Source organism: Ixodes scapularis, unplaced genomic scaffold, assembly GCF_016920785.2.
Source record: "Ixodes scapularis isolate PalLabHiFi unplaced genomic scaffold, ASM1692078v2 PGA_scaffold5__190_contigs__length_132052651, whole genome shotgun sequence".
NCBI lineage: Eukaryota > Metazoa > Arthropoda > Arachnida > Ixodida > Ixodidae > Ixodes > Ixodes scapularis.
Genome location: NW_024609880.1, coordinates 123242854 through 123269922, shown reverse-complemented (window position 1 = coordinate 123269922; position 27069 = coordinate 123242854). Strand labels below are relative to the sequence as shown.

Below are 27069 nucleotides of genomic sequence, written 5' to 3'. Positions count from 1 at the left end.
TTGTTGCAGATCTATCTTCGAGAAGATCCTTCCCCCCCGTACGATGGACAACAGGCCTGGTGCTGTGGGAAGCGGATATGCGTTTGCCTTGAGTGCCGTGTTGATCGTGCACCGATAGTCCCCACATCGCCTTAGTGCACTGTTCTTTTTTCGGGCGATGACTAAGGGTGTTGCCCAGGACGACGACTTTACCGGCTCCAAAGTGTTCTGGGCTTGATGCTTGTTCAGCTCTTCATGTACTGTTGTTCGCAGAGCGAAAGGAACTGGTCGACTCTTCAGGAATTTTGGAGCTACGTCCTGCTTGAGGTCTATGTGTAGCGGTTCGTCGACATGACCATCGAGTCGTCCCTGGAACACTTGCTGATGGGTTCTCAGTATATCTTCCAGGGTTGTTGAAGACACTGAGTATACGCCGGAAACCTTGATGTTCAACGCAGGAAACCAGTCCCGACCAAGCAGACTCGCTCCCTTTCCGTTAACCACGTAGAGGTCCAGACGAGAGTCTTTGTCCTTGAACCGTACGATGACCGGCAGCTTGCCAACCAGCCGCATCTTGTCTCCAGCCCAGACGCACAAGGAGAGGTCGCAACGTTCTAGCTTAGGAGGTTGTCCCTGCCAAAGACGTTTGCATGCTTCGGAGCTGATTATGGAGTGGAAACCTCCGGAATCCACTTCGAGTTAGTTGTCGTCCGTTTATGAGTAACTCCGCGATGACCCGCGAGGTGTCTTCCTGGGTAACGCTGCTGACAGCAAAAAGATCACCATGCGACTCATGCTCTGTTGCGTCCGCGTGATGCGTGCGACACTTCGATTCGTCTTGCGACTTGCGCTGGGCTCTGCGTTTGAAGCAGGCTTCTTCCAGACGACCTTTCTTGCGGCAAAATGTGCAAGCTGCTTTGATGTGCTTGCAGACACCCGGCGAGTGCAAGCCTGTGCAGCGGAAACAAAATCTCTTCGTTTTTCCGCCCTTGGAGGTCTTCACCGTGGAGGTTCTCTGGACCTTCCCTTCTTTTTCACCTTGAATGTAACGTTGCTGGCTGGCAGCAGACTCAGTATCCAAGGCAATCGCGTAAGCTCGGTCGAAGGTGATGTGACGTTCGATCAGCAAGCGTTGCTGTAGGCGTGAGTCCTTAAAGGAGCAATGCAACAATTTTTGTACTTTGCGCAAATACCGCTTAAAACGAATCCCTAACGTTAATGACCTATGAAACACGCGTTCGTTCTTCACCCCACGCAATAGAAGTCCCAGAAAAAAATTTAAGAAAAACGAGCAGCGTTCACCCCCTCAACTCGCAGCCAGAACAAGCGGCCACGTGATCTGGAGCCGATTATATGCCGCCAGTGTTGATCATAGCCACGCGCTGGGGTTGGCAAGGCACAGGACACGCGCTGAGTTCCAGACATTGTTATGGCTCGGCTGTTGTCGTCGTTGCAGCGATTGGACACGGGTCTCTACCCGTATGCTTCTCGAGCTAGGAATTATCACGAGCCCAAGTCGAGTGCCCACGCAATGCTCGGGTCCAATCTATGAACCGCATTCAAATATCGTCACTTGGGTGTACTGCGATCCCCACGTTACGTCATCAAATTTTGCAAAGGAGAGATTGAATTAAAATGATCGCTTTCGTCCTTGAAATTACACCGCAACAAAGGAGTTTCTTGGCCAGTGGCGTTGCGTGTGAGTATCCTTGAGTCCCAGGTGTGCCAGTAAGCTCGTGTAGAGTGAAAAACATTCCAATTGAATATCGTTGCACCGCTCCTTTAATGCTAGAGATGAAACGGTCACGGAGCATGACATCTAATGACAGAACGGTAGAAAATTCAGCTCCTGGTGTTTGTGCGGTCTGGGCCGCTTGTGTCACCTCGCTGGACAAACTAGCGGTTGTAGCTGCAGCAGTAGTCCTGGCCGGCACGTTATTCACCGTTCCGAAGTTTCGGTCGGCTGCGATCTTGCGGAGGGCGGCGACGTATACACCTTTCCAAAAAACGCTCCTAGGCCGCCGCCATGTTGCTGATGCTGATGCGGCTGGCGCGACTCTCGCGCCCTCTATCAGCTAGAAATTTTCTGCCCCTCTCTGGGACTGTGAAGACCCGCTCAGCGCGGTTCTCTACCTACGTTTTTGCGGTTTTGCATTCGAGGTTTTCTCGCCCGTCTTGAAAGTTTCCACTTAATTTTTTTTATGCGTGCTGAGTACTCTTCTTGTGTTATCCTCCATTGTGAGAAATAAGGCTGGTAAGTGCCTGCCATTCAAGTTTTTCTGCTTTACATTCACGGGAAGCGAGGAGGTGAAGGACGTCGAACGACCCTCGACGCGATTTTGCGAACATTGTTCTCCCCCCTCCCAGAGATAATCCGCGTAGAATCCTCAGTCATCTCCAAAAATAGATGTCCGGGTTGGGGTGAGAAACGGGTCAGTCGCGTTTGTTTCTTTGCCTTGGTGCGGTTGTGAAAAAAGGAAGCTCTCCCCGAAACGTGCCTCGAAACGAAGTCATCTCGGATTCCGTCCGATCGTCAGGATGTGACTGTCGTCGACTGTGACTGTGTTATTTGAGATCGTTCTCAAATAAATTATTTTCGGATAACGCTGCATCGTGTGGTAAGTAAGTAAGTAAGTAAGTAATATTTATTTTCAGCAATACGTACGATATATCGTTCGGTTGTTAACACTTCCTGAATTGTATGTCCGTGTCCTGTCCATTGGTAAACACGTTATTTGTGAGCGTGAAAAATGCATGACTTTCGGCCCTTTTCGGTTGCCATCTATTTTTGACAGCAAAGCGCTTTGTCATTTCACATACGGCGAATCCCGCGACGCCGTCAAAACTTATCGTGAGAAAAAAACAAATGACTAGAACAATACATTCCAGTCGCATTCGTTCTGTCGCGCGCGTACCCAACAAAAAATAATTTAGTTTTTTTGGTGCTTTTTTGTTTTTTTAAATGTGGCACAATGCTTTCTCAATGTCCTCGGGAACATACATGTGCCATGAAACACAAAATATAGCGGGAAAATACGAGAATTTAGCCGCCAGCAGCGTTTGAAACTGCGCCTACGCAGGCTGCGCCTGTTGAAATCACAGTCCACTCGGTTAGGGTTAGGAGGGACGCCGGTGAGAGTCTAGCCTCAAACTCAATGACTGGGCTCGAAAACGGTTTGTTGCCCCTGGGGTCGAGTGTTTTTTGGAAAGGTGTATACTCAGAGATGGTCTCTGCCGGTGCTTGGTTTCGCTGAGGGAACTTGAAACGGCTGAGCAGTTCTGCCGGCTTCGGGTCGTAGTGTTCGTTGAGGAGTTTCACAATATCTCCAAACTCGACTTCCGAAGGCTTTTTCGGAGCTAGTAGAGCCCGTACGGTGTCAAAGGTCGACTCACCGCATGATGTGAGCAGAACTGCTCGCTTCTTCATGGGGCTGGTGATGTCCTTGGCTTCGAAGTAGAACTCAAGACGTTCCAACCATGAACTCCAGTTTCCTCCGGAGTTAAATGCCGGAATTTGTCTGTGAGAGCCGTAATCTTCCATCTTCAGGGTTTGCGAAACTCCCTCGTTGCCAATTAATACATCTTTTCTTGTTAAATCTGCGTTTATTTACATTATGTACGGTTCTAGTCGGAAAGAATTAAGTTAGCCATTGCTCATGGCGTTTTGGAATCAGTCTGACCGCTATCGTTTCTACAAGTGTACAACGTAAACTGTCACAGCCTGGCGGCCGAATAGCGGAAACAGAGGAAAAAGAACGTAATGCGCGCGTGTTTTTAGTTCCAAATGCCACGACTTACTTCCGTTACGTTAGTTATAATACGTCCTTTCTTTTCTGTCTGCGAGCGCGTAGCCGTGATTAATAGGCACCGCGTGCCAGCGACTCTAGCTCACCCTCGGCAACCCCTTACTCCCCGTCGCCTGCCTCCGCTCACACGTGCACAGGGGTTCATAACGACCCCGGCAACCCGTTGGACCGATGCGACGCTCCTCTCAAAGCGAGTCAAATAAATAAGGGAATATCACCGTCAGAAACGAGACAAATAAACGAGCTAAGAGCGCGAAGAAAACATAAAATGGGTTATCGAATGACTGGCTGTACTCTGCTGCGACGGCGGGTCTGCCGAACTGTCTCCGTAATTAGTCGAGAGAGACTGGGGGACCGGAGTGCGGACGGGACACGTGACCGCAGTCCCCTCTTCCCCCGGGTGGCGGGAAATGAGGCGTGGGGAGCGAAGCCTGGAAACGCAATTAGGGTTACGCGGAGTACACTCTTCCGGCTCCGGAAGGAGTATAGTCGAAGGGAACGGGGTTTCGGCTCTCGCGGCCTCCTCCCTTTTTTTTTTTTTCTTCACCCACGTGAAGATGGACCAGAGGTTGAGGCTACGGCTGGGCTTTGGCATATGCGAGCTTGTTCGACTGTCTGATACGTCTACTGCGCGGTGACTCGGGAAAAAGATAGCGGGTTTATTTTGAGCGAGGTTTACGATATTGCGGGGCTTTCCTCGTGACTTGTTGACACTCTAGTGTTTAACAACGTTTTGGGGTGTTTACGTCGAGATGCGGGCAGTAAACAAAGGAAGCGACACTTGGCTGCCGCGATGACCCGCTGTCGTGGCTCAATGTAAACCTCCCGCAAAGTATACTCGATTTTAATCAAACTGTACTGTGCGGCGGAGCCCTCATTTTAGTTAGAGCAAAGTGTGAGTCGGCGTTTTCCTTCGGTTTAAACTTTATTCAGGGTGTAGGTTACAGGTCGTTAATGATGAGCGCTTTGTTCGATGTTGCTCCTACGTCACTCTCATCCACAAGCGCAGGTTTTCGATGACTGTGAAAGACGTACCCCGCTTGCTAGAGCCAGGACATCTGCGGCGCCGTCTAGCGCCAGAGAGGTCTAAAACGTACGCCGTTGCGGTGTGGGTTTTAGAAGGAACACGGTGGCGGACAGCAGCAGAAGGAACTACAAGATAAAAAAGGTTTTCGTCGATAGTGCTCGGGTTGGTCGTCGCTAGTTGTAAATGACAGCATTTAGAACCGTGGGGCGATATTAAGGGGGCTGTATGCACCGAGCAGCTCACCGACCCCTCTCAAACTAAAACTCTTGTCGCATCATGAACGTCTATTTAAAAAAAAATGTGCCGTCATCTTCAGCCTACTGAACACGGCGTGTTCTTAGAAAGAGCCAGGGTTCAATGTCTATAAGCAAGCACGTTTCCTTTCACGGAAGTGGTGGGCATTGCGCTTGCGCTGAGACCCGGTTTGAGAAGAAGCGAAGCTCTTATACAGCAAAACGAAATTATCCTAAACAAGATCGAAAAAAAACATATCTAACGTTGGGGATTTTTATCGATTTTTCGAAAGCCTTTGACCGCCTGATCATAAAATTCTACTGGAAAGACTTTTTTTTTTTTTTAATGGAATTTGAGGGCATTCTTTTGCACTAGTTGAAAGCTTTTTAAGCTGTCGGCAGCAAACAGTTGAAATAAATGGGTTTTCTTCAGTATTGAAACAGGGGTACCTCGAGAGTAGTGTCTTGGGACCACTGCTTTTTACTTTGTTTATAAATGACATTGCAAGTAGTACCTCATTTGCCATTTATGCCCACGATACTAGTATTTTTTTTTTTCGGGGAACAATATTGATAGGTTAGCTGCCGGTGTAAACATTTGCCTAGTGAATCTTAGTTCGTGGACTGTTTCCCATTCATTGAATATAAATGAAAGTGAAGCAAAAGCCGTTATCTTTAAATCAAAAGATGCAGTTTGTAATGCTACTGCAAAGTTAATATTGAACTCCTTGAAAGTTGAAGTTTTAAGTACTGTTAAAGCTTTAGGTGTAATTTTTCACGAACATATATTATTGGACTCCCATATTCAAAACCTTACACTTAAACTCTCGAATATTGCAAGTATTCCGTATAAACATCGCCATATATTACCATCCAGCGTGAAACTCTTAATTTATAAAGTATTATTCAATTCTCGAATATGCTACTGTCACCTGGTGTGAAAACCACGACCAGTAGGAACCTTAATAAACTGTATTTATGAAAGAAGAGGGTAATTCGAATCGTAGCTAATACGTCCTATTAAGTAAGCACACACCGAACCACCTTTTGTAAAGATAAAGTAATAAAAATACAAGAATATTTAATATAGAAGCTCGCCACAGTATACGCGGGATCCCTTAACATTTTTAACCGCTCATTACCACGGATTTCTAAATTAAGTATAAAAATATTGTATATGGGGTACGCGCGGTGCTGGGTCCTTGAGAGTACCTCGTCCTAGAACAAACTACGGGCCTCAAATGGCACAGCATACACTACCAACGGTAACACACTTTTTAAAGGGCCAAAGTGTTTGTCTTGGTGCATTTGGCATGCAAAGTATTAAGCTCATACTTTAAAATATTTTCTCCCGCATAACACTGATTGTTTCTTCCGTACTTTCATATAGTATTCTTTTTTTCCTGTCGGCCGATCTGCGTGTAGGGGGCAGGGGCTTTGTCAGGCTGCATTTCTGCAGCTTTATTTCCCTGTCTCCATCACCCATATGCACGATGGGAAGACATAAACGAATTGAAAATGCATAGTTTGCAAGCAGCAACCCTTGCGAAGCTAGTCTAGCAAGGCTTGACTACCAGACGGTCTATACACTGGCCAGCAGCCAAGATGGCGGCTCCCACAGGTTGTAGTCCTTACAAGCGACTACGCGCGTGCTTGGTTTCACAGCCAGCGCGTCGGCATGACGTCACATACACGAGTCGGTGGGTGCAGTCTCCCCTTTTGGTTCATCTCGGGACCAAGCGCGACGTCTAAAGGGGGGGGGGGGGGGGGGGGTAAACGGGACGGGACGGGGTATATCGAAATCAAGAGGGGGAAGTACATTAATGGTGGCCCCGCGGTGGTGAGGAGCCGGGGTTCGCATGTTCTATGTACGCCCTAATGTGCACGATGTGTGTGCAGTCAGCCTGGGCGGACGCTTGCGGGACCGCTAATTTTTCCTGCGCTAACAACTTGCCTTAGGGAAGGAGGGGGGGGGGGGGGGGCGTTCTTTCGGGAGAGGCGGGGGGGGGGGGGGGGACGGGGATCGGAGATAGCGGTTGATGGGGTGCGTTGTTTTGTGAGCCGTAAACGGTTCGTAATGTGGAGATAAACTGTTTTGGGGACAGGGCTGGAAGGCTTCGATGCCGTATAATGCCGCTTTGGGTTGAAAAGAGACTATGGGAGGCTTTGTCTCGTGCGATCCCCTATAGACTCTCGTACTTTATGAACTCGCACATGTTACTGTTTTCTGTGTTTGACGTACGTCACAGCGGTTTGGGGAATATTGCGTCGTTATGCTACTTGTCATTCTTGCTGTCAAAGGCTGATCAACGAGAAAGAATACTCTCTTGCTGACAACTGGACTTCACTGAAATAAATGAGACAGGCGCCCACCATATTTTTTTTTTTTTTTACGATATCGGGTTAGCTTGACGTCGGCTCATGGATACATTTTGTATTTCCCTTTTACCCTTCGATCCAGGTGACGTCATGTTCCCCAAACCTTCGGGTTCTATCACCACCACCAGGGTCACATTCTCTCGGAGTTTGAGCTTTCTGAGATGCGTAGTTTATATACGCAGTCCGAAAGACGCGCTTCTCTTTTCTCCCAGAACGCGGATACTCTAGTCTACTTTGGTGTTTCAGAAAAGTGTACAATGGACATTTTGCGTTTACTAGCGCCGTTTTGGGAGTTGCCTGAGAACTGCAAATGACGGGACAGCCCAGCATACCTCTCCACCCGTCAGGAAAACATCGGCATCGTCCCGTTATAACGGTTTCCGTTGCTTTCTTGTATGCTCCGTAACGAGCAAACAGGGGTGCTGAATATGTTGGTCGCACGGGGCAGTGCCCTCCTAGAATGTCGACAGCATGAAGCGAATGCCAGCGGAGAGAGTGAAAGCTTACAAAAAAAAAAGGGGGGGGGGGGTTAGTTTTAAAACATTGTATTTTTTTACAGCGAAGCATGTTATGGGGGGGGGGGGGGGGGGGGCTAGAGTTCCGTGGATTTTTCGTGTGTGTGACCAAAACCTCTGCGCTCGCACCGCACCCACGCTCCGCACGTGTCGGCGTCTGTAGCAGTAGCTGTTCTAAACTAAAAGCCTAAAACAAATGGCGTCTTGCACGCGCGTTCGTCAAAGCTTTATTTTGGTTATTTACTTCGAATCCTTTATATGGGGAAGGCGTGAGCGTGTGGCGCGTGGAACACTATTCCCTGCATTCTCCCTGAAGTTGCTGTTCTCCATTTTCAATTTCCTTTCTCTCGTCGTAATGGGGAGACCGCGTATAGTCGGGACTCTCGAAGAGCAACGCGCCTACGAAGAGCAACGGCGGGAACGGCAACGAGAATGTCAACGGCGGCGGCGGGCGGCACGCGTGTCTGCGTACCTTCCGTCACGATGACCACTGATCATAACAATAAATCTGTTCGTACCTTTATTCAAAATTCTGTGTCAAGTTTGTGTCGTGTGCTACACAGCTTCGCTGGTTATCCACCTTCACAGAGTGGAATGGCTTCAAATTTGTTTCTGGAGATTCAACCTTTTTCTTCCAAAAAGAAAGAAAAGCGTGTATTTAGTGTAGATGGTCTTGCGCAGTGCCTGGGGCGAGGGCCTGTTCCTGCTGCTGGAGACTGCCCTGATCGCGGCCCTGGTGCTCCGCTTCCGCGGCCAGTCCGGCCGTGCCGCCGCCTTCACGCTCAGCTACGCGGCCCTGCTCACGCTGCTCCTCTCCAAGCTCGTGCCGGTGTCCGTGCTCTGGGCCGCCCAGCTGGCCAGCGTGCCGGTCATCATCTCGGGAAAGGTGAGCTGGAGTCTAGCGGCGAGATGTTGTGGTGGCGCCCTCCTATGGTTTCCTCTCGTGACGTCATTACCTTGCGAACAACAAGTTCGATGGTGTTTGTAATTAGCATGGTGGAAACTTGAAATCTTTGGGCTCTTAAAGCAACACTACCAGCACCGTCGAAATTGAAGTTCTTCCATTCCTCTTATTTCTGTCGATGAGAAAGCCTTTGCTGACGTCATAATTAGTATCCGTACAATCGTGGAAGGCCGACCACAGCGACGCTTTTGATCGCGCACGTCGCCAATAGGGAGTATTCACTGGCGGCCATATCCCTGTGCGCTGCTGCTGAGCGCGTGCTGACGGCGAGCTTCCGCAGTCCTTTTGGAGCGTGCATTTACACCATCAAGGTTGCCGGTCTTAGCAGGCTACTAATGTGAGCTCATTCTGAGCATGCGCTGTAAACATTGCCCTCAAATATGGCATCCAGTGAATACCTCTTATAGACCTTTCCAATGTTTACAAATCCACAGCTCAGCGAGCGATCTCCACAGCTCAGCACGCGCGTGTGCGTCGCTTCGGAAAGCGAGCAAATCACGCGCGATACGCACGAACATTGAAAATGAAACCGGCCAGCAGCCCTTTTCTGGAAAGGTCTATAGGGTTGCACTAGCGGACCCGACGCTGTAAAACGAGCCGGAAAAATCGACACGTGCACATAAAAAGTCCGAACTTGCATGGAATGTGCACTGAACAGGTCAGTTTTACCGTGTGAAATTTCAAGGCGTAGTTCTCTTTCTGTAAAAAATTGGAGCGAGAAACTGGCCGAAGTCTACGTCCGACTCGGACGCGTTCGCAGACGGTCGAGTTGGCGACGACTTTAACTAGTGGCGCCATCTCCCGATAGGTGCAGCGAGCAGACAACATAGTGCATCGTCTGCTCGCTGCCCCTATCGAGAGTTGGCGTCGCTAACTACATCGTCTGCTAAAGTGCCCAACGTTGACTTCGGCAAGTTTGTTTTGCTTTGACTTTTTTTTAAATTTATTTATTTTTTTTTTTTTTTTTGCAGGAAGAGAAGTGTTTTTAATTTTCACACAGTAAAACTGACCTGCTCAGTACACGTTCGGTGAAAGATCGTGCACGTTCACTACTTGAGCATGCTGAGCGCACATTCGGTGAAAAATCATAGGCGTACACTTCTCGATACTGCTAGCGCGAACGAGCTTTTGTCGGTGTTTTCGGTTTTTCTCGGAAAATAGAATGGCTGCCATAAAAACTGCTGATGTGACGGAAATTTTTTATTGAAGGCACAAACTTAAAGGTAAATTCCGGTGTCTTTTCGATGTTCTGCTTGTTTAAAATGTGAAAAAAAAAAGTGAAGAAACAGCGCTCCCTTCGACTGCCAGCCTTGGCATAACGTAAGAAAAAAAAAAAAGGGTCGGCATATTAATTTAAGAAACTTAGAAACAGCACTTCCTTTATGCGGCTACGTGATGCCTTGGGGGTTTGATAGCTCGTAGTTTTTTTTATCGCTTATGGTGCTTTGTGATTGCTCTTGGCGTCGACGCTGATGTGTGAGGGGGCAGCGTTTATTTCGAACCTCTTGGCAAGCTGACAAGATCCAGAGGGAACGGCTGTGCTCGCCGTTATCTGGACACGTCGTTTGGCCGTCCCACGTCTGGCCTGCTAGCTCAGTCGGTTAGAGCGTCGTGCTAATAACGCGAAGGTCGTAGGTTCGATCCCTGCGCAGGCCAAGCATTTTTTTTTTTATCTTTTAATTATAATGCCGTTGTGAGCAGTTTTATAACGCACATGAGTGGAAAAAGTACCTCGTTAACTTTAGAATTGTCGCATTGAAAAGTGAATTTCGGTAGAATAATTAGTTGGCTACCTCCCACCGATAATTGGAAAATCAACGAATCACTTTTTGCTTTACATATATATATATTTTTTTTCAGCTGTATATTTATGGTGACAAAGATCACAGAATAGAACGAGTCTCTCAAACTTGCGTTCCATGTTTATTTTTTCTATTTTTTTGGCACATTAGAACAAGGCGTGTACCTTAATTGTTTTCCCTTTCATCTTCATTCGGACCGTGTTAAAGTTGAGCAGTACTTGAGAGATAAAGTTCCGCTTAGCCCGACATGCCACTTCCAACCTTCGAGAAAAGAATAGTATTAAATTATTAGAATAGATTATTGCCAATTGAGTAGAGAGAAATATTAGCTGAAGTGCGAGGAACGTTACTTATTAAAAAAAAAAGTAATCGAAAGATTACCAAATTAAACTAAATACTGTATAACGGATCACAAGCCGGTTCCCATGGGGACGGGAGACCGGCCGGGCGCCTTTGGGCAGGCGTGGTGGGGCCATTGTTGTCTTCTACCCAAGATACCACACACCAGGCATCGTGAGTTCTCCATGCGCATAATGCTAAAAAAAAAAAAAAGAAAAAAGCCTATTATTCTGTACTAAAACTTTAATTGGCCAAAGTTCAGAAATAAATATTAGTTTAAATGATTTCGCTTTCGTGTTCTATCATTGCGAAGGGTTTCTTCTAGAAAAATGCTAGGGTATGAAGTGCACGAAGGCGAAAGAGCTCGAAGAAAACAAAAATATTAACCCTCCAATTTCACGGCTACCTGAAAAACGAAAAAGGAACTTGCGGTTGCTCTTGCTTTTTAATCGGGCCGCCATTAGCGGAAGAGCTCGCTGAAACGAATGAAAGCGTACACCACCCTGGACGGGGAGGGTGTAGACTACAAACACAATAAGAGATTTGATGGTAATGTTTTGGGCTGACAAACTTACGATGTCCCCGGCTATTTTTTGACATCACGAGATCTTCACTCCGAGGCAGGCGTAGAAATTCCGGCAACTTGTAGTAGGTTGCGGCTCAAGGAGGTCGGGCGAAGGGAAGGAAGGCCGGGGAGGAGGAAGCGGACGAAACGCTGGAGAGAGGAGAATGTTTCCCCCTCTCCACTCCAGCGTTCCGTCTGCTTCCTCCTCCCCGGACTTGTTTTCCCTCGCCCTACCTTCTGGAGTTGCAACAGACTATTCACCACATTCGGTGGGAGTTGATACCACGAGGGCGCCACAGTATTTGGTGCCCCAGTAAACATCCGGTAGTGTATTTATTTATTTTTCAGCAACGCACAGCGGTCGGGTAAGAAGAGTTTCCTTCAGAGAAGTTTCTGTAGTATGTTTGTAAGAACATTAGTGCATTGTACAAAGTAGTGCAAATAACAAAAGGAGGAGACAAATGGAAAAGAAGAGGGAAACCGGAAGCGCGCAGGGGTCCGCCGATAGGGGGTGGTAGTGAGCTTGTTTCCAAACAAACTCGACTCATGAAGCACAAACACAAAACATCGGAGCTTCGTGTCTCGATCTGAATGTGCCGTGGTTACAACGGGGAGATTTAATAGAGATTTAATAGACCGTACGCTGTATAGAGCTTCGCGTTGCCAGCGGGATAGTCGGGCAGTCACTTCAAAGCGTGGATTAAGCAGTCACTCCCTCTATAGCCCGGTATCCGTAACCTGTATTGTCTACAAAAACTCTATCACGATGCGCTGCATGCGCAAAGGCGCCGGAGGAGTATAAGCTATTGTTATCGGATCCGTTACCGGAAATATGTATACCTATACTCCCCAATGTCTGTTCTCAATCAGTTGGCTCACGTTTACTTTGAATACGTGTATATGTCGCTGCAACTGGAAATACTTGAGCGTTTCGCTCTCCGCCCAGCGTGGAAGCGATTGATTCTATCCGCATGTAAATATGTGGTCAGAGATCGCGTCGTCGTTTTCTTCTTTGTGAGGCGGGCAGGCGGGGTTGAACCGTGAAGGTCGTCTGGCTTCTACACGTTTCCGCGCAGGCGCGCGTCCAGCTCATGCTGGCGGCGCCGTGGCGATGAGGTCGCGCGGGGGCAGGCACGAAGTCAATCAGGCGACTCCCGGCCGACGCCATTCGTCTTTCGGGATATCCCTCTTCTCGGTCGAGCGTCGCTGGTCCGCGGACGAAAAATTTGCGCGTGAGCGAGACTCTGCATGCACGTGCGTCTGCGCTGGGGAATGCGCGCGATCGTCGCTGCAGGCTGGGTGGGCTGAGGGTGCAGCAGCAGCGATCAGAGCTGGGCCCGTGACTCCTCGGGTGACCGCCGGTGGTGACGCGGATAGGGCACTACTATGAAGTATGAACCATGTGAATCGCTGCAAGGAAGCTTTCTGGATGGATGGATGGATGGATGGTGGCCGCGCTATCTTTGAATCGGGTGTTGACTGGCGACTCCTGCCCAGGAATGTCCTCGACGCTACGCTATGAGCCCCGTTTTGACCCGCCATCTTGCGGTTTCTTGGCGAACAACAACGTTCAACCCTATGGAGTAAACTTGGTTTCAGCTTAATTACAGAATAGAGCATCATCTGAGGCGTCAGTCACAACGCCTTTGCTCTTTATGAACATGCACGGAAACGTGACGAATAGAATTACAGTGCGCTTTTGACGCGTTCTGATTGGTCTTATGAGCTCGTAGCGTCGCCTGCGTCTGGTCTTGAGGGAGGTGAAAAAAAAGCATATCGCAACTGGTGTAACTAACCGAAATGAGTTTCCAATCCGCCGCGACCAGGGACAGGCTCACGCGATGGGTCAAAGCGGGCGATCGTGAACCCCGGCCTGGGGCCGAGCCCCTTTCGAGAAACGCTGGGACCCGAGCGTATCAATCGCACCGCGGATTGGCCAGTCCGACCCGCGCAGCGACCGTGTATAAACGCGTAATCCGATTGCTCGCGATGCACTCGCCGCCGCGCTTCGGCCATCCGTGTGTGTGTGTGTGTATCCGTGCACCGCGGCGTCGCAGTGTGCAGGGGACGGTCGGATGTCCCCCGTCGCCCTGAGTGACAGGCGGCGGCGCGCCGGTGCCCGCCTTGTTGCTCACGCTAATCCCAGTCGCCGTCCCTGCCGAGGGACGTCGGTTCAGTGTCCCTCCGCCGTCGCACGCCCCGCAACTCCGTTTGCACCTTGCGGTGCACCGCAGCGGAACGCTACCGCGAGCCACGGGAACCAATCCGCAGCTCCGAGCGTGTCACGTGACCTTTCCCCTTTTGAGCGGAGGGTGAGGTCACGAGGTCACGTGGTCCCTGCGCGGAGCGCTGGATTGGTCGAGATGAGTGGTAACTTCCGTTGCGGTGCGTGGGAAGAGGAAAGCGGAGTGTAGGGGACGTGTGCGCGGGCTCGCGATCGCCCGGTGCTTAGGCGATCTTCAAGCGGACGCCGCCGGCTCAACTCTGACCTCGGTGACTCGATCGCGACCGCGGGGTGGGGACGATGAGCGACGTCGACGACGCCGGATTGTGTCACACCTGGTCGCGCCGGTTAGGAGATGGTCGTGGGGATTCGTCGGGCGGTTCCGGGTTTGGCGTCTCTGCGCTGATTCGTGTTGGTGACGTCGTGGGAAGACGGGGTTCATAGAATCCTATCTCAGCAAACGCGCCTTCTTTCGTTAAACATCTACGACAGTCTGTTACAACTTAACCAGGAGAGGCTCGGCTAAAAATAAAAAAGGCTGTGATGTGCAAATTAACTTTTTTTTTTCTCTGGGGTTTAGCCCCTACCACTGCTCAGTGATCGGGGCTAAACACCCGACAGCTCCGTGGAATAAACGGGGTTATGTTCTAAACCGTGCCAGATATTTCGTAGTGTTTTATATTTCTTGAGTCCGGGAAATCGCTGCGTTCTCATTTAGGAGAGCATTTCTCTCCGGCGAACAAAGCTTTATTTGTTTTTATGTTTTACCTATACCAGTTCTGGGCGGCAGTGCGCGTGCGCCAAAAATCATATTTGCGCGGCGTGTCTGTGCATGGGCAGTTATAGCCAGTGCAATGCAACTGCTAACCTGATTTTTTTTTTCTTTTTCGCGTCTGCGCGCCGCCACGATGTCAAAGTTTGGCGCTGATCGAATCTGAGTAAACGAATCTTCCCCCCGGCTGTGATAACCGAGATGCGACCGTGATTTTTCTCCTTCTTGCTGCGATGCAAAGAGGAAGACTATTCACCTATTGGGCCACGAATGTCGGCAATGTCACACTGGTGTTGAAAAACTTTATGTTGGAGCGTCAACAGGGCCCGGAGTACTGTCGATTAAGGGTACGATGGGGGTGTCGCCATTCGTTCTAAATTGTGTCATCGTGGTTTGGCAAGCGCTAACCTTCTGACTTCAGCAACGAATCCGTATGGACCGTTGCAGTTTACGGAAGTACCGAAAGAAAAAAAAATTTTTTTTTCCTGTAAGCATTTTACACGGGAGGAAGCAAAGGCCAAGACTGGCGTCATTGTGATCGGTGCGAGATACCTGCGTAAGGTGCAACGTCATCAGAGCCTCGGAAGGTTCTCGCGCTGCACAGTACTAACTCGTGCGATGACAGCAGCCTTCAAAGCTTGATAGCTTTCCGCTTCCAACCTTCTCTGCATGGTATGGCCACTTGAAACATATGAGCAGCACGGAACGGAAGGGTCGAGATATATGGTGCCTCCGTGAAACATAGGACAAAGACTCGCGCCTGCAGTGGAGCTCAGCGGACCCTGGAACCACTTCTTTTTCCAGAAGTGAAGGTGTGCTTTGGTCGGCACTCAGGATGTACAAGCGTTGATTGCGTAACCTGAGAAAGTTTGATGCGACTGTATCCGGAGTGTGCTCGTATAAGCGGAGCGCGCACTGTCCACGACGGACCACAAGACACACCTGGCGCGCGCGGTCTTCTTGTTCTTGTCGGCGTCGCGTCGCGCGCTTGTCACACACGCCAAGGTCGCGCGTGTCGTCTTTTTCTTTTTTTTTTTTCTTTTTTGCGGGCATCTATAGGGTGCTTTTTTTTCTCCGACACGGCGAAGAACCATCCCACAGATCTGTACCGCGGGGCGCTTGCGGCGCCGTCCGTGTAAGCCGAGGCGGTTAGGCCTAACGAGCTGCCTCGCAACCGGTTCGAGGATTCGTCACGGAGCCTCGATGACACGACAGGAAGATCAAGATGAAGATTTTTTGAGGAGTGGAGCGCCTTCACTTTTCCCCGCGGTCCTCGGGCATGCGCGCGCACGTGCCGATGTCGTCCGGGGTTGCAGGGGCCGCTCTTTGTCTCCGGACGATAGTGCTCTAAACTTTTCTGTGCTTTGGGGACGGCCTTTTTTATGCAAATAAAGTTAAAGCTGAGCACGTGCACTCTTCGTTGCTTTTGAGGGATTGGAATAGGTGCCTCGAAGCTCTAGCCGTAACTCGTTAATTGTTATCTTCCTCTAGCGAGCGAAGGAATGAGTGAGACTCAGGGGCTCCGGAAGCGGGGGGGCAGGGTGGGCTTGAGCCCCTCCTGTCCCCAAAACCGAGCTGCCGAGCCCCCCCCCCCCCCCCTCCCTCTTTTTTTTTTTTTTTAGTTTGTGTGTTTGCAGGTTATCTGCTATGGGCCTTCGGCCTATCTGCTGTACCTCCGTCTCTCCTGAGCCGAAATAAATGATCCTTTATGCACGCTGACCTACCGCCCTCCTCACCTCCGCCAAGCACAAAAAGCACCGGGGCGACGGAGAGGCTTGCTTGAAAAGTCAAAGCCAGAAGAAAATGACAGGCAGGACTCATGAGCCTGATTGACAACCAGTTTAGAGCGAACTAAGAGGGGACAGCGAAATGAATGGATTCCGACACGACGACGTCCGCGAGCGTTTGTCTGCTTCCCCCGTGTGGAAGCAAGAAGCCCAGAAGATGCATGGTGCTTCTCTGGCCCGCGGACAAAACAGGCAGGCGGTACTACCGCGGCGCTTAAAGGCCATCATTAGGAGGGGGAGGGGGGGCTGGTGAGCTTGAGTGGGGATTCGGGAGTGCTTAGAAAAGGCAAGTCTACGAGCTCCCAAATTTGACAAGGCGCCTTCGATGGCGAAAGCTTTGCGCGCATGCGGCGTCGTGCCCGCAGGGTGGTGAGGTATTAGGCGACACATGTTTACAAATTCAGGACAACACAACACGAAGTCTCAAATAGCTCTTATCATTCAGCACCTTCCTTTTGTGATGCCCCCCAACTTGCATTGACGCCAGGAGTCCGAAGCGATCACGGTCGATGTACTTGACCCTGAGGTACATACCGATGTATGCAATCTCTGCCTCCAGTTGAGACATCTGATGACGCAACATTGCTGTGTATGAGACCTTGTGTTGTGTTGTCCTTTTTTTCCCCCCGAGTCTCGGGGTTTTGTCGAAAAGTTTTAACACTTGTTTGTCTACGTCTGCGTTAATACATCATGCTTCCCCGAGAATCCCTAAATGAAGGAACGTTTTCATTTTTAGACATAGCCAATTTGGCATAGGCACAGCTGCAGTTGATATGTAAAAGTTGGTATAGGAAAGAAAAATTAAAGAACACATGGTGCGGCTGATATCAGTGGTTATCCAGTCATTGTATGAGTTGTCAGTGCAAGCTTCTTACTGTTATTTTACTGAACCATCGTTTTACTTTGTTTTCCATGGATATGTGCATGAATATGCGAACACGCTGCATTAATATGTTTTCATTCCAATATGGCAATTAATGTCAACCTGAAACCGACCTAACCTTAAGGATTTCGGAGATGTCGAGCCCCCCCTCCAAAGAAAGACTTCCGGAGCCTCTGGTGAGACTAACTTGAGTTAAAGTGAGAGTGATTGTTATCTTGAGCCTCTTCGAAAGGGAGGCAGTTAGTGTGAGAGTAAGGGAAAGGGAACGATGGACAGAGAGTTTGCGTTAAAGTGAGTGACAGTGAATCAGCATTAGTGTAAAAGTTAAAGTGAATAAGGGAGAAGTTCAGTTGAAGTGACAGAGTGAGTGATTCAAAGTGAGAGCGTGTGCTGAAAGTCTGCACCGTCGTGAATTCACAATCCAGCCCCGCGTTAGTCATATCTTCTGTGTACTATACTTTCTTTCAAAAATTACTTGGCAAACGGTGACAGTTACGCTCTCGTGCGAGCCAATCCAAGCGACACACTGCCATGGGCGTACGAACCGGGGGGGGGGGGGGGGAGGGAGGAGGAGGAGGATGAGGAGGGAGGAGGGAGAGGAGGGAGGGAGGGAGGGAAGGAAGGGGGCGCTTGTCCCCCCCCCCGCCCCCCCCCAGTTCTGAGAATGGGGGGGGCAAGGCATGTGTTTTGCCCCCCCCCCAGAAACAGCCGCTACTGGACAAGGCAAACACTGACCGGCGGCGCCCAAGGGATACCAAGGGCACCGTCCCCCGGCCCTGTAAACACCGATTGGGGGGGGGGGGGATATGGTTCCCCCCCCCCCCCCCCACTCAAACACAAGTTGATACGCCACTGCACACTGCATACTCCCGTGAAGAGCTGTCATATGCCATCGCTCTGGTGGGCTCTGCGGTCCTTGCACAGCTTTCTCTTGTCGCCAAGTGCTGCTGAAGAGCATTCGTAAACCTCACAGTAATACTTCTAATGTGCTATGAGTGTTGAAGAGAATCCGCTTTCCCGTCACACTTTTCTAAATGCCGACTGTAGAAAGCAGCGCATAAGCTGCTATTCGCGTGCACTGCGGACGAGGAGTGTGCCCCTCGAGCCGTTCATATATGGGGGGCTCCTCCTCGCTGCCCCGGGGCAGCCGTGGGTGCCGGCCGACGAGCCATAGATCACGGCGAGCCAATTTTCGGCCGGAATGCGTGGCACCGCGAGAGGACCACTCCCCTCGGCACGGTAATTAATGGAGGCCGCGTTAATTGCCTCCCTTGCGGGCGGCCGAGCTCGCCTCGGCGCCACCGGAACTCCCCGAATCCGGCAGAGCTCCTTCGAATCCCCGCTTGGGACCCATCGTGTGCACTTTCTTGCCTCCCGCGGGCATCGAAAGTTGCAGGGCTCTTCGGTTGGGAGAGGTAAACATATCTCCTCTGACGCTGAAGTATTCTAAAAAGCATGCGGTGCTTTCTTTTTTTTTTTTTGAACCTTTAATTTTACATTTTTATTTCTCCCTCCGTCCATCCGTTCATTTGCCCGCTAAATTTAGCGGGAAATTCACGTCACGTCACCTATGGACAAATTCAGGTTCCGCGCTAAATTTAGTGGGGAAATTGACGTCACGTGACGTAAACACCGATTGAGTTTCCCCTCTGAATTTAGCCGGGGACTTGACTTCATGTGGCTTACGCAGCAATATAGTTCTCCCGCTAAATTTAGCTGGGAAATTTATAAAATTTATTCCATCTTCCTCGTTCTTAAAGCTACTGTTTAATATCTACGAAACAAACTGAAACGATTGCTCCTTGAGCCTCCCATGCGTTATAGAATTTAAAAAATAAATTTATCCTCACTTTTTTTTTTTTTTTTACTTTTTAGACATCGAAGTTTTGTGAACAGGTTTTTAGACAGGGAGTGATGCTCGACGTTGTAAACACTGATAGCCGTTACCGGGTAAGTGTTATGACCATCGTTGGTCATTTGCTGTTGTCGACTGGGAGTCTCCTACCTCCGATCTCGTTCAGCCTTTATGGATCAGGGGTGGAAGTCCAGTGTTGTGTACGAGCTTCGGACTCTTCCGATTTTCTTCCGCCCGGCCTGGTGGAACCATTACTTCAGGATCCTGCCGCCGAACAACAGACGTAGTTGCACCGTAAATTACCGGAAACGAACGGGCATTTATTAGCGCGTTAGCATTAGTACCCACGCTATAGGGAAAAGCTGACGGCGTCCGTCTGGGGACCAAACAGTGGAAAGGGGAGCGCGCCGCGTGGAGAGGAGGAGAGTAGTGAAAGACGGAGGTGACGTCACGAGGCGGAAGCCAATGCGCGCGCAGAGCTGGGGCGAGTCTGGACTTGCAGATGTCCAAAGCGCGTATGCTTTGGTTTGTGCTACAGAAATTAAAGGAAGATCCATCGATGGTGCCTTAGGGAGTCTTAGGGAACATGCAGTCCCCCTAACGCAAACACTGACCCCGCAACCTAGCCATAAAGCGGCATAAAAGAGGTAGCGTTTCCCAACGGGGGCGTGTGGGGAGTTCTCCAAGGGTCATGCTCACGCATTCCCTAAGGATATACCGATGTATTCTGCTTTCTATTTCAAGCGTCTGATACTCCTGTTCGACTGTATGCATGCTCGTGTTGCATTGATCGTGGCACAAACGCTGAAGGGGGTGGGGGTAGGAATCGACTCGCTTATCCAACGGAGACCCTACAGAACTTTGCCCCGACTGAATTGTATCCGGAAAATATCTGGATTATTATGTGAAGGGCAACACGTTCGGGCATCGAGATGAAATCAGAAACGCCTTTCGCGATTGTCTCAACTCTTTATAGACCAACACGCGTCCCTGACGTCACGCAGCTGCGGTGGCGCTGTCGACGGCACTGCGCATGCGCAGAAGCTTCAGTTCACTCGAATTCGGTTTCTGCGCATGCGCAGTGCCCACACCTGGTGTGGGCAAACGCGGGCTTGTTTGTAAACAACGTGTCGGTCTATAGAAGTCCCAACTTGTATGGAAATTGTAAGTTATGCATTTTCATCGCTCGGCAAGCACGTAGTGATTCTAGTGAAGCTTTCTTTTTTCGTTGGTTTACATTCGAGTTGCGAAATTAATTTGTTGGTTTTTAATTCCGCGGCAACTTTCTGAATGATCTTATATATGATGTCAATCCGCGGCGTTTTTCGCATGCTTGCACTTTGCGCAGATTTGATGTCAAGCAGACAATTTCCCTACTCGCCAAATCGTACTTTTTTTTTTCTTTTTTTACGATATTTTATGAAAGAGAGAAAGAAATAAGAGATTAAAAATTCTGCGAGACGGGGAAGAGCCTAAGGCAGGCAAGAAAAGCGGATGAGGTCGCTCGGGCACGAACTTCAGCGAAGTCATCGGAACGGAACGTTCGACGTGGTCTCTCTCTCTCTCCCGCGCTGCAAGCGGCAGCGGTACAAGACGTACGAGGGTTAATGTTGAGGCCCCGACGTCGACGTCGCCGCTGCCGCCGCCGTCGCTGGTCGTCGAGTCGGAGCGGTGCACGCGCACGCGTCGGCTGCCGGCTGCCTAATGACCCACGACGGCGACGCGGCCGAGCACGAGGCTGGTGATCCGATTGTGCGGCCGCAGGTCCATCCATCAGCGCTCATTTGAATGCGCCACTCCGCCACGACGAGGCTCCTTTCCCCTTTGGGCCCCCCGACCCTATGCTCCGTTTTCGGCCCGAGAAGATGGACCACCATCGAAGGTACGAGTCACCTCGGCCAATCCAGTGTTTCGTTCTTCTCACGTGACCTGACGCGCGTCTCGCGTCCCTCCGCTTGCAACCGAAGGGTCACGTGACAAAGGTTGACGTCCCGATTGGTCCAGGTCGCTCGTGGCGTCCGCTGCGGTTCCTTCCCCTTTGGACCCCCGACCCCATGCCTTGTTTTACCATTAGCTAGACCGCAGCGTGATCTGTACAAGCCATCGCGGACCAATCCGGTGCTTCGGTTTTGCCACGTGACCACACGCTCCGCGCGTCGCCAAGCACCAACCGAGAGAACACGTGACCGAGGCTGAACTCTGGATTGGATGAGGGGAATCGCATAGCGTTCGCTGCGCTTCCTTTTTGTCCCCTTTGGGCCCCCCGACCCTTTAGCTGCGTGCGGCGCTCGCGAGCGACAGAGTCGGGTTCGGGTGGGGGGAGGTTCTAGCTCGCTGGGGTTTTGGCCCGTGTGCTTGATGGGGAGGTTGGGGTTGCTTTATAGGCTGTCTGCGGTGCTCTAATCGATGCGAATTTGGGGTGGGGTATACGAGCGCGCAACGCGGGGACGTGGCGTTCGGAAAGTTGCACGCGGAGTTTTCTTGGAGGCTTTTAAAATCCAACTTGTACGTGGCAGTGCCGGGCTGTGCCTCGACATGTTTGTTACAGCTGTTCGTTGCGTGTGCGTGAAGAGTCCGGGGTTGCTGCGTAAAATGCTCTGTCACGCGAGGGGTACTTTCCACCACTCCTTACTGAAAATAAACTAAAAGAGCCTCATAAACTTTTTTTATGACTAATAATGATCTGCGGCTTGGAGGAGATTCATCTCGAGTAAAACCTCAATGTTGATACTCAGAACGCGTTACGCTTTGAATGCGTTACTTTTGGGACGCGTTACTCCTGAAACGTTACTTTTGCAATGAGCGTTGTCGGACGAAGGTCGCTTGTGACGCCACGCTTTCTCGACCCTTTATTGTTCGGGTATCGCCGTTCGCTTTCACCTGTTCGGGCACAGTCCTCGCCGCCCGTCGGCATCGCTGAAAACGGACAGTGTCGAACAAACGGTCGCGAGCTCGCGCGCGACGACGAAGGGTCATGGGAAACGATCCTCCACAGTTGTGTACCTTTGTGGCTAGAGAGAGTGTCCGCCGTTCTGGTTTGATACAGCAGCCGGACGACGACGGTGAACCGGCTCGTTTTTACGGGTTTAACCTCTTAACCCTAAGCGGTCCCGTTGCTCGGCTTTTGTGGTTAACCTTCCCGCGGTCTCAACTCGAAAACCCGAAATGTAAATGGAAGAACCCGCAGCAGGCTGATTGGTGCTCGACGCTAAATAGCCGGTCTTACGGGTGATTCGCGGGACGCAAAGAGACGTGGGAAATCGTCCCGTATTTTTAGAACGTAAGAACGGAACTAATGCCGTCGTAACGACTTTACGGACTTGAAACATAGTGTAACTTTTTTTCTCATGACCCTGTGTTAGCGCGACCATAGCCTCCTCTCGCAAAGCATGACAGTTTTCCGATGGAGTCATAGAGTGCCGGGTCGCAGATTTGGAGCTCGAGGATCTGGTAGCACAGAGCATCAAAGAGCAGTGGCGTACCAACTTGTTCTTGAGTTGGGGACGGGGTGGTGGGGAGGGGAGGGGGGAGGGGGGCAAACCAACCCTCCCCGGGCCGGGGGAAGGTGCCCTTAGTATCCCTTGGGCGATGCCGGCCAAAGTTTGCCCTGCCCAGTGGCGACTGTTTCACGGGGGGGGGGGGGGGGGGGGGGGGGGGGGGGTGTAAGACACATGCCTTGCCCCCTCATTCTGAGAACTGGGGAGGGGCAAGCGCCTCGCCGCAGCGGGGCGCCGGTCACGTGGCTCTCCTATCCTCTCATCCATTGTCTGCCGCTCCAGTTTTTCCATTTCGGCGGCTGCTCCTCGTGGCGATCTGCCAGGCAGTATATAGGAGGCTATGGCGCGATGCATCTCGAGTCTGTGCCGTGTTGCTTTTGGAAGTAGCTATGACAGATTAGGCTGAAATTAAGGGGAGGGGGGAGATGGAGAGAGAAGGGAGGGGAGGGGAGGAGAAGAAATGTATTTTTTGTAACGCACGTTGCAAAAGAACTGTGCAAGCTCGCCCTCAGCACGCGCTCAGCAGTAGCGCACACAGGCCAGTGAATGCTGCTCCCTATATACTTATTGCTATATTACCCAAGCATCGAGGAGAATGCAGGGATTGGTGTTCCACGCGCCGCACGCACGCGCCTTCCCCGTATAAAAGATTCGAAGTAAATAACCCAAAATAGAGCGTTGAGGAACGCGCGTGCAAGATGCCATTTCTTTTAGCTGTTTGCTTTAGAGAAGTCACTACTGCTAAGGCCAGCACGTGCGGCGCGTGGAACACCAATCCCAGCATTCTCCTTGATGCTTGGGTAATATAGCAATAGGTCTATTGGCACAATGGGGTCATAGCTTTCACCGTTAGCAAGCCTGTTGCGCTGAAACTGAGATCAGTCATTACAATTTCTCAAATTGGCGGCACTTTGATGAGGATCCAGTCATGTCATGTGATGACGTGGGTTGAAGTAGTCAACACCCTGCGTTTTATTGACTTTTTTTTATATTTTTAAGAGTTTATATATTTGTTTTTGTTCTTTGCAGACAACGGGTGTGGGGAACGTCGAGACTTAAATTTTTGGGAAGCTTTCATTTTTTCGTGAAACATCATTTCTTGCGCTTTTCACTGGCGCTTTTCACATAATTTGCAAACTATTAACAGATTCTGTTTATATAAATGTTTTAGTCTAACGAACTCCTCTAATTCGTGTAACAGTTTCTGCAGTGTCTTTTTTCTTTAGATTTGAGAGAAATAGGTGGCAACTTTTAAAAGGGGTTCGTATACGAGAACACGTAGTTCAGCATCCCGGATATTTATGAACATGCTGGGCAACACGTACGTTAACGCGCGAAACGCAACTGCGGAGAAAAGTATTCGCACATCCAAAAACTTTGACTCTTTTTGTTTCTTGTCCGCCTATACCAGGTGGCGGCATCTTTTGCTTAGAATCGTGATGGAAGCCATCTCCCCCTTTCATCGCTTCGCGTGTTTATGGCTGGGTGGCGCCACCTCGCTTCGAACTGCGACTACACTCTGAGAAGAAAAAAAACAACAATAAGGGTGTATAGTCTTACAACCCTTGTCCCGTACACTATACACCTCAACATTTCAGTTGGACGTACAGCCAGTGTTGCCAGATGGTCCCAACAAAAAACCGCCAAACGGCTGGGAGGTATAGCCCAAATATAGCCAAAGCCATAAAATAAATATAGCCCAAAATAGCCAAGACTAAAAACAACGACTTTTAAGCCTTTTATTGACAATTTTTCATATGCGCAAAAAACAACACGTTAAATTCTCTTTTTTCAACCCTCAGATGCGCCGCTTTTTGTTTACATTAGGTCCCTTGATATATACATATATATATAAAAGCTTCAGAAGGATGAAAATTTGTGAAACAATTATCCATCCTTCGTAGGTTTTCAGAAATAGAAAACATACGTGGACAGCTGTATTGTGAAGCCCGAGAGATATAATCATACAGTAAAAGAACATAATGTAGAAACAGAACAGTCAGAACTGGGAGTTGTAAACTAGCACCCCCTATATCTAAGGTTCTTACCAATAACCCACCCGTCTATTTTTCTTTGTGTAGAATATGAGCGTCCCCCGTTCCGGTTCAAGCTATTTTTTATTGTGTTTGTTTTCTTAAAGTTGGCGATGCCTAAGAATTTTCGCAATGGGCACCAAAGCTGCGTTTGGAGAGTCCAGTCTACGTCCGGGTAGAAGACGCGCTACCGGACCTGTAAAAACAGTGCAATTTGTTTGTTCGATTTGCTTCACTGTGCTGTGGGGAGACCGCTTGAACTCTGCTAGCACTGCTTCTCTGCGCATTGTGAAAACCCCGAAGTTTGTAGAAGTTTGAAGCCATTCTTCTTCCTCTCTCTCCTCTCGACTAGCCAAAAGAGAAACAATTTTTTTTCCGAAACTGACTAGAAGTTCGAAAATTAACTAGTCGAACCTCAAAGTTCGACGTCGAACCTGAGTTTCGACAAGAGTTCGCCGCGCCCTTAGAAATAGCCAAAAAATAGCCACATAGCCAAAGGCGAAAGTTTGACGCCAACTAGAAAAAAATGTAGCCCAATTTGGCTATATATAGCCCAATCTGGCAACACTGCGTACAGCGCACTCACGTCGAACCGGCGATACCAACTTCACGAGCAGCTTGATAGGCGAGTGTGGTAGTACTTATTAAGTTAGCTAATGTACGTGTTACTGACTGCAGAAAAAAAGAAAGAAAAACGTTTTTTTTTGTTGGCCCTATTGCAAAACATCGGTTTCTTTTTTTTTTTTTCTGTAGTTTTTATTACGTGCTCTAGGTGTTTAATTAGTCATATCCCACCGTTATCAAGCCCTTCGTAAATATTGAGACCGTTAGTTCGACTTTAGTGTGCTATGCATCACACTAAAACAACATTTTTTTTTTTTTTGAGGGGGAGAGGGTAGTTTCAGCACCGGTTTGCGATCGCACGTAGAAACAACAGCGAAAATACAAAAAACGCTTTGCTGTTTTTTTTTTTTCTTTTATATATATATATATAGATGTAAACTTTTTCCTTCTCTTCTTTTTTTTTTAAGTCGATTCTTGGTAGGTCTACATGTATCTGAACGCCGACAGGATGTTTTATACGACCGCGTTGTTCACGGTTCTCTACCACACCTTCGACAGGGTGGAAAGCAAACGAACCCCCGCCGAAGCCGAGGAACAAAATAGCGAGCGAAAGAGAAACGCCAACCAACCAAAAACAAAAAGTCGTCCAAGTTTGTTTGAAGTTCAATGCCGTCCTTTAGCGTTCCGTCTACTCAAATTTTCTCGTGTTAGTGTTTCGTTGTACCACGGTTTCTTTCCTTCTTTGTGACTGGGTAGTGAGTTCCCGTATGGACACACATTCGGACGACGCAACACGATTGGATTCGCTACTCGACCCGCGTGCATTTAATCATTTTTTTCTCTGTTTCTCATTTTGGCCGCCAGGCCGCACACTTGGATAGGCGTCGGCTGGGCGGCGGTGGCTCCTCGCTTCTCTCCTTCGCGTCTCTTCCGCCGGGTGCTGTCGCCTCTGCTTGAGTGACGAATATCGAATATTCGTCACTCAAGGTTGCGAAGCTATAGCCTGGGTTCGCAACGCCTAATACGGAGTTCGACAATCGACTTAAGTTCGGCTTTCGCGCCCATGCACGAAAATTGACAACCAGTTGACATCACCTGGCGGAGAAAAAGTGCAGTATTTATTGAGTTCACTATACTTCGTCTCACCCTACGATGGACTAAAGGCAAAAGCTATAGACCGACAGATCCAATCACGAGCCACTTAGAAATTGTGTGCTATTTCTTTTCGAGGCACGCATCGGAGCCCGCGTCTCGTATCACTGATGGGGATGGGCGGACAGTGGCTCGAATTGAATAGCAATGAGTGACTCGACAACTTTAAATTGCAAAAATAAGCCGCGACGTGCAGGCTCTTTGCGGTGTCGAAGTTATAGAAATGATGCAGCGCTTTGGGGTTCGGAGCATCATTCGTTCACCCCTAATCAGTGCTGAGCCGTAGTGTCATAGTTCAGCGTGGAACGTGATTGGACTTGGCGGCCCGTGGCTTTTGCCTTTAGTCCATCGTAGGGTGAGACGAAGTATAGGCATATTTGTTCATTGTTTCTTGTGGTATCTGTGCCTTTTCCTTCCTCTTCTAGTTCGCGCTATTTAATAGACTTATTTCTAAAGTCACTTGCCGGTTATTAGAAGGTCGGAACCACTGCACACTGGCGGAACAACTGCATCGAGGAACGTGCAAGTCGTTCGATAAGATAGTGAATGTCGGAGCGCGGTCAACACTACGAGCCGACGAGTCGATCAAACAGCGTCGAAAGTGCAATGTCACTGCCATCGTGTCCTTTTTTTGCGGGTGTTTTTTCCAGTGTGCCTTGACGTTCCAGTTTTAGTCTGGCATTATGCAAGGAT

The 27069-nt window shown here is 49.6% G+C and overlaps 1 protein-coding gene and 1 non-coding gene across 2 annotated transcripts in view; both read left to right on the top strand.

Moving 5' to 3' along the window:
* The window catches only part of LOC8029565 (mannose-P-dolichol utilization defect 1 protein), a 60043-nt gene that overhangs the window by 21956 nt on the left and 11018 nt on the right, over window positions 1-27069 (top strand). Inside the window, exon 4 of the mRNA XM_029981942.4 lies at window positions 8621-8825. Coding sequence (XP_029837802.1) covers window positions 8621-8825 — 205 coding nt within the window. The remainder of the gene's footprint in view (window positions 1-8620; window positions 8826-27069) is intronic.
* Window positions 10486-10559, top strand: Trnai-aau. Its single transcript has one exon. It is a non-coding gene; the product is annotated as a tRNA-Ile (tRNA).